The 11,956-nt window shown below is 39.0% G+C and overlaps 1 protein-coding gene across 3 annotated transcripts in view; it reads left to right on the forward strand.

The window, feature by feature from the left end:
- The window catches only part of LOC133488972 (dynein axonemal heavy chain 8-like), a 61,030-nt gene extending 49,829 nt beyond the window's left edge, over positions 1-11,201 (forward strand). For all 3 annotated transcript variants that reach the window (XM_061797553.1, XM_061797552.1, XM_061797554.1), the window contains exons 84-93: positions 454-606; positions 1,435-1,590; positions 2,834-2,950; positions 3,039-3,140; positions 3,703-3,863; positions 4,140-4,296; positions 4,374-4,526; positions 4,975-5,164; positions 6,514-6,635; positions 8,395-11,201. In XM_061797553.1, the coding sequence (XP_061653537.1) occupies positions 454-606; positions 1,435-1,590; positions 2,834-2,950; positions 3,039-3,140; positions 3,703-3,863; positions 4,140-4,296; positions 4,374-4,526; positions 4,975-5,164; positions 6,514-6,635; positions 8,395-8,682 (1,599 nt within the window). In that variant the 3' untranslated portion in view covers positions 8,683-11,201. The remainder of the gene's footprint in view (positions 1-453; positions 607-1,434; positions 1,591-2,833; positions 2,951-3,038; positions 3,141-3,702; positions 3,864-4,139; positions 4,297-4,373; positions 4,527-4,974; positions 5,165-6,513; positions 6,636-8,394) is intronic.
- The last annotated feature ends 755 nt before the right edge of the window (positions 11,202-11,956 follow it).

The raw sequence follows: 11,956 nt of genomic DNA on the forward strand, positions 1-11,956 counted from the left end.
TTTTCTTTATTTCTTCCTCATCACATTCTTTCTTCCTTCTCGAGTCAGGATTCAATCCCAGAATTTTGAAACAGGCGTGTTTCCTCCCTGTTTTCCTCTGCATTCCATCGCTGATTCCATTGTAATGTTCTTTTTCCATTCCTGACCTACCTTATTGTCCTTTTCTTAATCCTTCCTTCCTCATTTCAAGTGCTTTCTTCAAGCTGTATATTGCCGCTCCCAGTTCAAGTTTATTAACGATAGAACAAAGACAATTACGTGTGTTTAAGCAAACCACACAACTTTGACAACCGCCCACTAGCTTAGTGCTAACACACAAAGCAAAAAGCCGTAGAAGGGCTAATTAAACCAGAAATGCACTTTAAATGAATGGCAGCCATTTTTCCTTTTTCAGTGTGCTCTTATGGCCTGATGTATTTAACGGCTCATCTAACCCTACATTGATGCTCGCAGGGAGGTTGGGTGCTCCTGCAGAACTGTCACTTGGGCCTGGAGTTCATGGACGAATTGTTGGAGACCGTCACAGTCACAGAGACCGTCCATAAAACCTTCAGGGTGTGGGTCACCACCGAACCACACGACCTCTTCTCTATCACACTCCTACAGGTGCCCATTTTATTTGAAATACCTCCCTTTCCCCTCCTTGATTTCAAACTGCATAATTTTGTATTTAGGTTTGAGATAAATAACATGAAATCATTATTGGTTTGTTTTTTGGGGTTGTTTCACTACAAAATTGTTTTATTATTAATTTTTTGCATAACACATACCGTAGTTCTGTTTTTTTCATTTTATCTGACACATCCAAAATAATTTGTTGTTTTTAGGTTCTTCCTTTCCAAAATTTATTAGATACAGTGAGACATTTCAGTTGTTATTCTGGGGCTTCTTTTTTTTTTTTCGCTAGTTAGGAACAAACTCAAACAAAATGATTCACTCATTCACTTCAATGATCACTGATTCTCTCCAAATGTTAAAAAAAAATAATAATCTGAATGTGAAAATATTGGTGTTTGTCAGTTGGGTCTTTCCAAATTTTGTGATCTAAAACACAATGAATATTATTTGGTTGCTCCTCTCCAAATGATGTGCACTCTAAATTTAAATGTATATACAGTATATACTGCATACTGTAAAAGTATTAACCTTTTGTCAAAAATATGGAGCTTGAGGGTAACTTCTTATCGTTCCATTACAATTGCAGTCTCTTGGTGTAATTTAATGCTCTGTACAAATTGACCCAATTGAAAATCTGTTTCTTTCCATCTAGAATTAAAATAATAATAATAATATAAACAAAAAAATAGCATTCCTTGGTTTTGTCATGTAGAATTTCTTGTTTGCAAAGGTTTGACTAGAAAGATAACTCTTGGTCTTGCATTAATTAAGAAACATCACAACACTACCCTTACTTGGGAATCTGTGTCATTCTAGACCGCTATCAAGTTTACCAACGACCCGCCGCAGGGACTTCGCGCCAGCTTGAAGCGAACCTTCGTGAGCATCTCGCAAAACCAGCTGGAAGTCAGCAACCTGCCGACATGGAAGCCGCTGCTGTACGGCGTGGCCTTTTTGCACTCTGCCGTACAGGTACCACACTCGGTTATGTGCAAAGAGGGAAGGAAACTTTATTTAACCAAGCAATGGATTTTAGAACTTCTAAAGCAGTGGTTCTAAAACTTTTTACAAAAAGTACTACCTAAAGATAGTTGTCTCCCCAAGTACTACCAGTACACATTTCATAAAAGCATTTGATTAAATAAACACTATGTTGCCCTGCGATTGGCTGGCCACCCGTTCAGGGTGTACCCCGCCTTCCACCCGAAGATAGCTGGGATAGGCTCCAGCAGACCACGACCCTAGTGAGGATAAGAGGTAAAGAAAATGGATGGATAAACACTATGTTGTTAAAAAAATAAATTCAAAAACATGGTGTGTCCGCATTGAACAGTCGTCCAACCTCCCTGCTTTCCGCTGTTCGGGTACTATCGGGAAATGAGTGGTGGATGCTATTTTGTGCCGCCCCAGCTACCTACAAACTACTGCTGGCTAGATGACACACCTAAACACGATGCAGAGCGGAGGCGCAACTTCGCTTTGCGTCCGGTGTCAACGCAGCATCGTCACTAATCATAACCTCCATGGCAGCAAATAAACTACACAGTATTGTTATCACGAAGGGAGGACAAAGAGTATTTAAGAGGAGAAAGGCAGAGAAGCCATGGTAATTGCAAAGCTATCGTGACATAGTCACAAAACACCAATATAAGTGATTGGGTGATACAATACACTTGTCACACAGGTCTGGCTGTAACCGCGTTATAGCGGAGTGTAACCAACTTTGAACAACAAAATAGCAGCCAAATTAATTGTCTGGAGAGAAAATAATACACATTGACATAGGACGCCGGAAATGAATTTGTACGTCGCCGCATACGTCACCTGAGAACAGGGCCCTATAAACTTAAAAGTGCAGTATATTGATCAAATAAATATTTATAATATAAAATAAGATAACCTTTATTAGTCCCACAGTGGGGAAATTTGCATTGTTTCAGCAGCAATAGTGGATAGAGGAAATACATAGACATTTGTACAAGAAGTACGGTACAGTGCACAAAATAGAAACCTCAACTATTGTTCGTGCATAAACTATCCAATCCAGTCTATCAGCAATGTTATTTGTTTTTTTTTTTTTTTTTTTTTTTTTTTTTTTTTTTTAAAGTGCTGAGTTCAAATTTTGACTCTTGAGATCTGATTAATCTGATTGAATAGACTTGCTTTTTTTTACTACGGTTGAAAAATTGTTGACATGTTGAGTTCATGGTCACAGGAACGGCGTAAATTTGGCCCGCTGGGATGGAACATTCCGTATGAGTTCAACTCTGCGGACTTCACAGCCAGCGTGGAGTTTGTGGAAAGACACTTGGATGACTGCGGGCCCAGAAAGGTGAACACACAAACACACACACACACATGGGAATATGCCACACTTATCGGTACCTTCTTTTTTTGCCCCAACATCTGCCCTCACTAAGGATGTCTCCTGGGTGACTCTGCGCTACATGCTAGCTGAAGTGCAGTACGGAGGCAGGGTCACTGATGACTATGACAAGCGGCTGCTCAAATGTTTTGCTCGGGTAAGGACCCCTTTTACCTTTGCCCATGTCTGTACCTACGAGGGGTTGGCATAGTAATCGATGAGTCCATTAGTTGAACGTCACTGAGGCAAAATGGAATGCAAGGACTCGACTCCTAAAACCCCATTCGCTATTGGTATTGACAGTAACGAACTATGACTACCGAATCACAATCGAATCGATACTCCTGGTACTATTCCGAAATACTATTTTGATTATTTGAAAACTATCGATTGAACTGTACATTTTTATTTAATTTATATTCATATATTTTTTTTTTTTTTCAATGGTATTTATTAGAGTTGTGAGATTATAATTACTCTACCATTTTGTTATTGTATTTAATTCTTTGTATTTCTTTATTCATCAGAATGTTCCTATTTTTTATTTGTATTTCTTCCAATTTATTGTTTTTCAAGTTGCCTTGATTAGAATTTTTCATCTTTTGCATATTTCTTCCTATTTTATTTTTAATTGCATTTTTGTGTATTTATGTATTACAAATTTGACCAAGTTCCTTGTTTTTGGTATTTATTCTTCCAATGTTGCTTGCCTATTACAGGTATGGTTCAGTAAAAAAATGTTGGACCCATCCTTCTGCTTCTACACCGAGTACCAAATCCCCATATGTAAAACCATCGAGGAGTACGTGGACTACATTCAGGGCTTGCCTGCTGTGGACTCCACGCAAGCACTCGGGCTGCACCCCAACGCTGACATCGTGTGAGTTAACTTTTTCTCAAATGAAATAAAATACAATACAAAGCACGCATCCATCATCCATCCATCCATCTTCTTCTGCTTATCTGGGGTGAGGTCGCGGGCGCAGCAGCGACAATATAATACAGTAATAACAATAACATTTTGAATCTAACATAAAAATAAATACAATTTAAATAAATAAATACAATTATTGTTAAAAGTAAATACAAGTTTAAATAAACAATACAATACAATTCAAAATAAAACACTGATCTGTTGTGGGTTTTTTTCCGTCAGCTACCAGAGAAATACCTCGGCTGAAGTGCTCGACACCATCACCAACATCCAGCCCAAGGAGAGCGGCGGTGGGTCGGGGGCCACCCGAGAGAGCATCGTGTACGCCATGGCCGAGGACATGCTGGAGAAGCTGCCGCGTGACTACATACCTCACGAGGTGGGGATCGGTTTCCTGGGAAACATTAGCACTGGAGCGGATGTCGTCGTTCAACTATGCGTCTTTGCCGGCGTCAGGTCAGAGCCAATCTGAAGAAGATGGGGCCTCTTAACCCCATGAACATCTTCTTGCGCCAGGAGGTGGACCGCATGCAGAGGATCATCTCTGTGGTGCGCAGCACTCTGCTGGATCTCAAGCTGGCCATCGAGGGCACTATCATCATGAGCGAGGTTGGGCCACAACGTGTTCCATTTGCATTGCTAGCTTATCTGTACTGCAGATGGTGGTGTCCTTTGCAATTCATGGCAAATGAAAGGGCAGTTTGAAGAAATAAGGCAGACTGGGCAAAACTAATATGTGGCGTAGCGCTGCCGAACATAAACATGGACAAACACAACATAGTGTGGAGGGACCACAATGAGAGGCTGTTTATGTGCCTCGGTAGGTGCTGCTGGTTCACAGTCCACACTTTGCCGAACCCTGGTCTTCTGGAAGGTTACAGTAATCGTCATCTTAGATTCTGTGCTTTTGGTCAATGGCAAGTTGTCATTGAAAGACCTTTTCCATAAACTGTCCAATTAAAGTCTTTAATAAATGCAGATTAAGCAACAGCGCACTGTTTCTTCGAATAGTACATTCAACATATCCGCCACTGTCTTTTCTACTTTTTCCTCACAGACCCTGCGTGACGCCTTGGACAACATCTTTGACGCCCGTGTGCCCAACCTGTGGCGGAAGCTCTCGTGGGAGTCTACCACAATTGGGTTCTGGTTCACTGAGCTCCTGGACAGGAACAGACAGTTTTACAGCTGGGTGTTTTCACGGCGGCCAAAAACCTTTTGGATGACCGGTTTCTTCAACCCACAGGGCGAGTATTTGAACTACTGGTGTAGATTACACATCAGGATTTATTAAATAGGCTGAATCGTGAAATTATTTTTACATTTCAGGGCAAATGTGTACATTTGTCTTTGACTTTCAAATAATATTTTTCTTGTTTTTTGGGTAAATTAAAATAAAGAGACAAACTTTGGAGATTCAGTAAAAATACAGACAGAATAATCAGCAAGCACATCAACACTATGCATCTAGCATGTACACCACAGGTGTCATTTTATGTGGCTCGCGAAACAAAATCATGTGCATCTACTTTGTGTTTCCTGCTTAAATACCAAAATTGCAAATTGTTCTCACTTTTAAAAATATTGACATATTGCAAGCATTTTGTTTGTTACCGATCATCTTTTTAAAATAAATAAATTACTTAAATTAATACTGATAGTCGAACAAACAGTTTTTACTGGCTTCTGATTTCAAAAATAGTTATCCATCATTTTGTTTATATGTAATAAGATGAGGTGATCATACATTCATATGGTTTCACAGCCATAGCGGCCCTCCAAGAGAACGTGGCCTGTGACAAAAAGGAGTTTGACACTCATGATGTACACAATCATGAACGAATGTTACATAGATGACTGTATTTTATGTTTGAATTATTGAACACAACAAACCACCTTCACATGACGCTCATCAATAGCTAGCATAGTAGCCTAAATAACGCGCTAGCACATTACACATGAGGTTAGCGCAGTAGCATTTTACACAAACTGAATAAGTCATTAAACACACCTTTTGGCATTAACAAACATTAATAAATGTTAGGTAATTGGCATATTGTAACGGCAACGTACACTACACAGGCAATTAGTAGCTCCATCAGGAGAGGGGAAAACTAATTTTCATTTTGACTTTTCCATCACACAAGGTGCACTGAAGGACCGTCAACAAAACAGGACATCTCAAATGTAGACAAAAAAAAAAACCAGTTAATTAATTTAACCTAACAACAACACAACATGCCGCCAAAATAATACTTTCATTGCTTTGTCCTGAACACAAAAACAGCAAAAAGATGAGTTCGTCAGCAAATACTGGAGAACGGGTTCCAAAAAACAAACGCAAATAAAGTGCGAATTCTGAACCGTGAATATGCAGGGGTTCACTGTATACACAAATGTACAGAGAGTCATTAGCTATATAAAGTCTGCAATAGCATGGTAGCCTTATACTAATTAATTGAATTTAATGACGCAAAAGATACAGAATGACGGAGCGCTAAGTTTTTTCTTCTTCCATGTCGCTGATGCTTCACAAGATTGACTTTCTGACAAATGGATACAAATTCATGTTCGCCGATGTCACTGTGCGGTGCAGGTTTCCTCACTGCCATGAGGCAAGAGGTAACCAGGGCAAACAAAGGCTGGGCTCTGGACTCGGTCACCCTGAATAACAAAGTCCTGAAGAAGACCAAGGAGGAGATCAAGGCCGATCCTGACGTAAGGCACACCGACACAACCACATGATGATCAACTGGGATTTGAAAGGGGTGCAAAATGTCCACTAAATTTCAGGAAAGTTTCCAAAAAATCCAAATTGGAAACTTCTCATCGGAATTGAGACTAATTTAATGGAAAAGTATCATATTCAAGCATTAAGACAAGAAAATGCAGAGAGGGGACATTCAGGTATTACAGCAGCACACAGGCCAAAAAAAGTGTTTAAAAGATGAGACTAAGCATATGTACTAAGAAACATTTATACGCACAAACGTTTTTGACGGAGGAAGTATGATTTATTTATTTATTTAAAAAATAATAATAATTTTGGGGGGGGCACAGATAAATACACTAGCAACATAAATGTAAATATTTTGGGCTCTATTTTTTGTGAGTGGCATAACTCTAGCGCTGTACCTGGCGTAACTCTGCAAGGAGGCGGGTTAGACCCGGTGTTGGCAATTTCGTGGACCGGCGTACATCAGCGCATTTAAAAGTGGGACTTCAACCCCGTCCAATCGGAGCGGCCCATCTCGTTCCCTTTAAATGCGGCGCAAATAGTCTGGCATGGAGACATTTCGATATGCGGAAGAGGATGCAGCAATCCGTGCCTGACTGGAGCATTAAACGTTTGCGGGTAATCTGATTAAATACAGAATGAGCTGGTGAAAACCGCTGGCCAATTAAATAGGTCCGCGGACCCCATGCAGCCAAATCCCCTTCAACGATCGTTTGTGTGCCTACACAGCTCCAGCTTAACTGTGACAGTGGTGCCTTCAGATATGAATGACCCAATTTACAAGTATTTTTTTAGATACGAGCCATCGTTCAGCCGATGTTTTGCTTTGTCTTGTGAGCGAAGATTTGAGATACAAGCGGTAGATGGTGGCAGTGAAGTCATCTCACTTCACAATGAGCAACAGTATAACAGATAAAACAATTCTTCCAAAAAGAGGTTCCAAGCTAATTATTGCCACATCTCACTGAAGTTTACTGTAAAACTAAAGTAAAACAAAGAGAATTACACGTTCTGTATTTAAAACAACTGCATAGCTTTGCTTTAAATTTGTCTGCTTACCTTAATGCTAACAAACAATGCAAAACGCCATGGATAGGCTAACGAATAGCAAAAACACAAACAGTGGAACAACACATGTAGACAGATAATATGACAATACTCAGGCTGATATTCTTTATCCCCTGCGAAGAATGACACATTTGTCTACGGCTTACTGAGGAGTTTTAACCGTCTCCATGTACAGTATCTCCACCCATCCATCCATCTATCCATTTGCTAAACTGCTTAACCTGTTGAGGGTTGCAGAAGCTGCAGCCTATCCCGGCTGACTTCAGGCAATCGCGGTTCCCTTTATATCCGTATGTCTGTATTATACTGCCCTCAGGTTTCCAAGGTGCACACACCAGAAAGAGCAGTACAGTTGAATTGAAGCAAAAAAATGTGGCAGAAACATAATTCTTTACATTCTAATTATGTCATGACTGTATATTTGTATGAAGTTCAATATTATAGTCTGTAAAGTACAATATTATAGACTGAATTCCCATAAATTTCGATTAATTCCCATGGAAAGTTTCCATTCCCGGAATTTTGCAACCAACACATTTGCTCGTGTAGTCCATGAAATGACCACGCTGTGGTGCTGTTTTCAGTTTTAAAAAAAAAAAAAATTTTTTTTAATTATTATTATTTTATACTTTTTTCCTGCCCACACTCAACGCCATGGCCTTTGCTCAACAGGAAGGGGTGTACGTTCACGGCCTGTTCCTGGAGGGCGCCGACTGGGACAAGAAGCACTCGGTCCTCTGCGAGTCGGCGCCCAAAGTGCTCTTTACGCCCTTGCCCGTCATCCACATGTTCGCCATCAACTCCACCGCCCCCCCTGACCCCAAGTACTATGTGTGCCCCATTTATAAGAAACCCAAGCGCACTGACCTCAATTACATCACTGCCGTGGTGCTCGGCACCACTCACCCACCCGACCACTGGATCATGCGGGGTGTCGCCCTCCTCTGTGACATCAAATGAGTACATAGACATCAGCGTTCATTGTCTCACACTTTGTTGTCAATTTCTTTTATGAAATATAATTCATGTTCAGCCGACGTGTTTTGGGTTGCAAGAACACAGCTCACGCTTCTTTTTGGATGTGTTTGTCACAGCACTTGACATCTCAAAATAGTCCCGAAATGAAATCTCCTTTTTCGGTTTTAATAAACAATTAAACAACATCTTAGGGTCATCCTTAAATTTCACCCGAAAGTCCAATATCCTGAACTTTTTGAGAGTACTATATATTAAAAATAAAATAATACATACTCCAAAAATAATTTTTAATTACATATAATCACTGTCGAAAAATCTCCTGATTTGTGAATTATATACGTACAAACAGGACTGCATTTCGGATAGAAATGAGTTGGAAAATTGCAAAATTGAGTGTCATCAAAAGCATGTATTGCCACAATTTGAAAAGTTCTATTAAAAAAAAAAAAACTTTTTGTGTTTTGTATTTAAAAAAAAAAATACACAATTTGGGAATACATGCATATCGTGACTGTACCCCCACCCCAAAAATTATGTATCTCCAAACAGTGTATTTGTATATTTAAAAAATAATAATAATTATCTGTTTTGGGTTTAATGATTACAAAATCACAACATTTCAAGTCACGAAAAACATGTATCTCCACAATTTGAAAAGTTTAATTTAAAATAACAACAGCAACACATTTAAATGTTATTTTTTGTGTTTTGAATTTTATAAATCTGTATACAAAATTTGGGAATACATGTATACCATGACTGTCCCCCCCAAATATTTATATATATCCAAATTGTGTATTTATAACCCCCCAATTTTTGGATTTATTGATTGCAAAAAATCACCAAATTTTGAGTCAACAAAAGCATATATCACCACTATTTTTTTTATTATTATTATTTAAAAACAATAGCAACAACCACTTTTTAAAAACTATCATTTTGTTTCAGATAAAAATGAAACAAAATTGCTCACAAAATTTGGGGATACGTGCATATAGTGACTGCCCCCCATTTGGTTGCTAGTTGTAGTATGGGATGGTACTGAGAGCTGTTTTTATTTTGGTTATTGTGCCATAATATAGTCCTTTCAGCCAGAAGGTTTTTTTTGTTTTGTTTTTTGCATACCTGTAGGTGTTTTGTCACTTGTTGTGATTCCCTGTAAAGTATCAACCACCGTTTTTGTCTTCTGTTAATTTCTTTCTTGGCCTTTCAAGTGGACAACAGAAATGCTAGTGGCGCCAGCCATCAAACGCTCCCTGCCCTCCCGAGTGATTCCCAATTATGTCAACCGGTGTCCCCTTTGAGTAGTGCTCTGCATCAAACCTCATTAATTCCGCTCCTTTCCCTTATTATTTCCACCGCGGACCCCGTCTGCTCGTGGGCCTGTTAACTGGAGCCCCGGCTCACGCTCGGCCAAGCAAATAACATCACCGTGCGCGTCATTAATGCCCACCGAAGTGGCCCCCGTTGCTAAATTAAGGTGCGTTCATGGCGCTTTCACTAATTTTAGACCAATCTCGACTCCCTTTCTAATCCTCATTCTTTCCTTCTAATAGTGGAATCCTGTGGCTGCATTGTTGATGCTCAAATAGGAAACTTCCTGCCTGCCCCAAAAGTCTTAAAAAGTATGTTAACATTTGGATATGATTTATTCATTTTATTTTGAAAAAAAAATGTTTCACCTGACAAGCGGTACATGCATTTTGTTGTCGAAAAAGTTTTTGTTTTTTTTTAATCCAAAAGCAAGACATTTTTGTTCAGATTTTTTTAAGGAGCTACACTACATGTTAGTTATGTTTTTTTCAAATCCATATATATATGTATGTATATTAGTTTTCTGATAAGTTTTATCTTTGGGTTTCTAATAAGAAAAAAGAAATCCTGAAAAATGTCGCCCCCCCCCCCCCAAAAAAAAGCCAAAAAATGTATCGCCAAATTTGGTGATAATTTAGTGTTTCAGACAAAAATGGTTTTGAGAAACTTAAGTTTACTTTTGTGTTGTGATTTGGAGGTACATGTACATCATTAGCCTAGTAGCATAATTGCCTAATTCACTTTTAACTGTCCCAATATAAAAAAAATAAAAAATACCAATTTGCTTGCTAACATTTTTTTTTTCTTTATGTCTGTAGATTGTCAGTAACCCAGCTCATAGTAATCCACAAAGATTGAATAGAGCCAACTGGACTCTTCTTATTTGGTGAATTTGTTGTATTTTTTTCCTGATTTCCGAAAACATGAAAAAAATCCATCCATCGATTTTCTGTACCGCTTTATCCTCAAGGGTCACGGGAGTGCTGGAGCCTATCCCAGCTATCATCGGGCAGGAGGCGGGTACACCCTGAACTGGTTGCCAGCCAATCGCAGGGCACATATATACAAACAACCAATCGCACTCACATTCATACCTACAGACAATTTAGTCTTCAATTAACCTACCATGCACGTTTTTTTGATGTGGAAGGAAACCGGAGTGCCTGGAGAAAACCCACGGGGGCATGGGGAGAACATGCAAACTCCACATAGGCGGAGCCGGGAATTGAATCCCGGTCCTCAGAACTGTGAGGCAGACGCTCTAACCAGTCGTCCCACCACATTCAAAAATATCTTTTATGAATAATTTAGACAAATAAAACAGACATTTACAAACGATATGCATGTACTGTATCTTGAAATTTGTTGACAAAAAGTATGCCTATTTGTATTCAAAAATATATAATAATAAAATAAATTTTAAAAAATTGGAGATAGATATATGTTATTGTTCCAAAAAAAAGTATCTCCAAATTTGTTGAGTATTTTTTTTATCCAGAAACATTTTTCTAGGCCCTTTGAAAAAAATCTCCACCAAATTTTCAGACACATTTTTCTTTAGGTCTCTGATTTTAAAGTTTTTTATTTTTATTTTTTTAATGAGCGTAAGTACATAAATGTATGGCTAACATGATGTGAGTTATTCAATTTGTTGCCATCAATACTAAAAAAAATTTACCCCACCGTCCCTCTTCAGCTCAGTGTACTTCTCAAAATGACGTAGTCACATAAGCTCCACCCTCTAACAATTCAGCCATTATCCGGATGGTGCAGGTAACGTCACTTCATTATCTGTTGATTACTTTTTTATTTAGTGTCAGTGCGCCAACAAAGGGTCCAAGACAGCTCTAACTTATAAAACAGACAATAACATGCTGATGGCTAAAGTTTATCACGGGGCAATTAGCGAGCCGCATGGGGGGGTCCTGTGACACCCCCTCTC

The sequence above is a fragment of the Phyllopteryx taeniolatus genome, chromosome 14 (assembly GCF_024500385.1).
Source record: "Phyllopteryx taeniolatus isolate TA_2022b chromosome 14, UOR_Ptae_1.2, whole genome shotgun sequence".
NCBI classification, from domain to species: domain Eukaryota; kingdom Metazoa; phylum Chordata; class Actinopteri; order Syngnathiformes; family Syngnathidae; genus Phyllopteryx; species Phyllopteryx taeniolatus.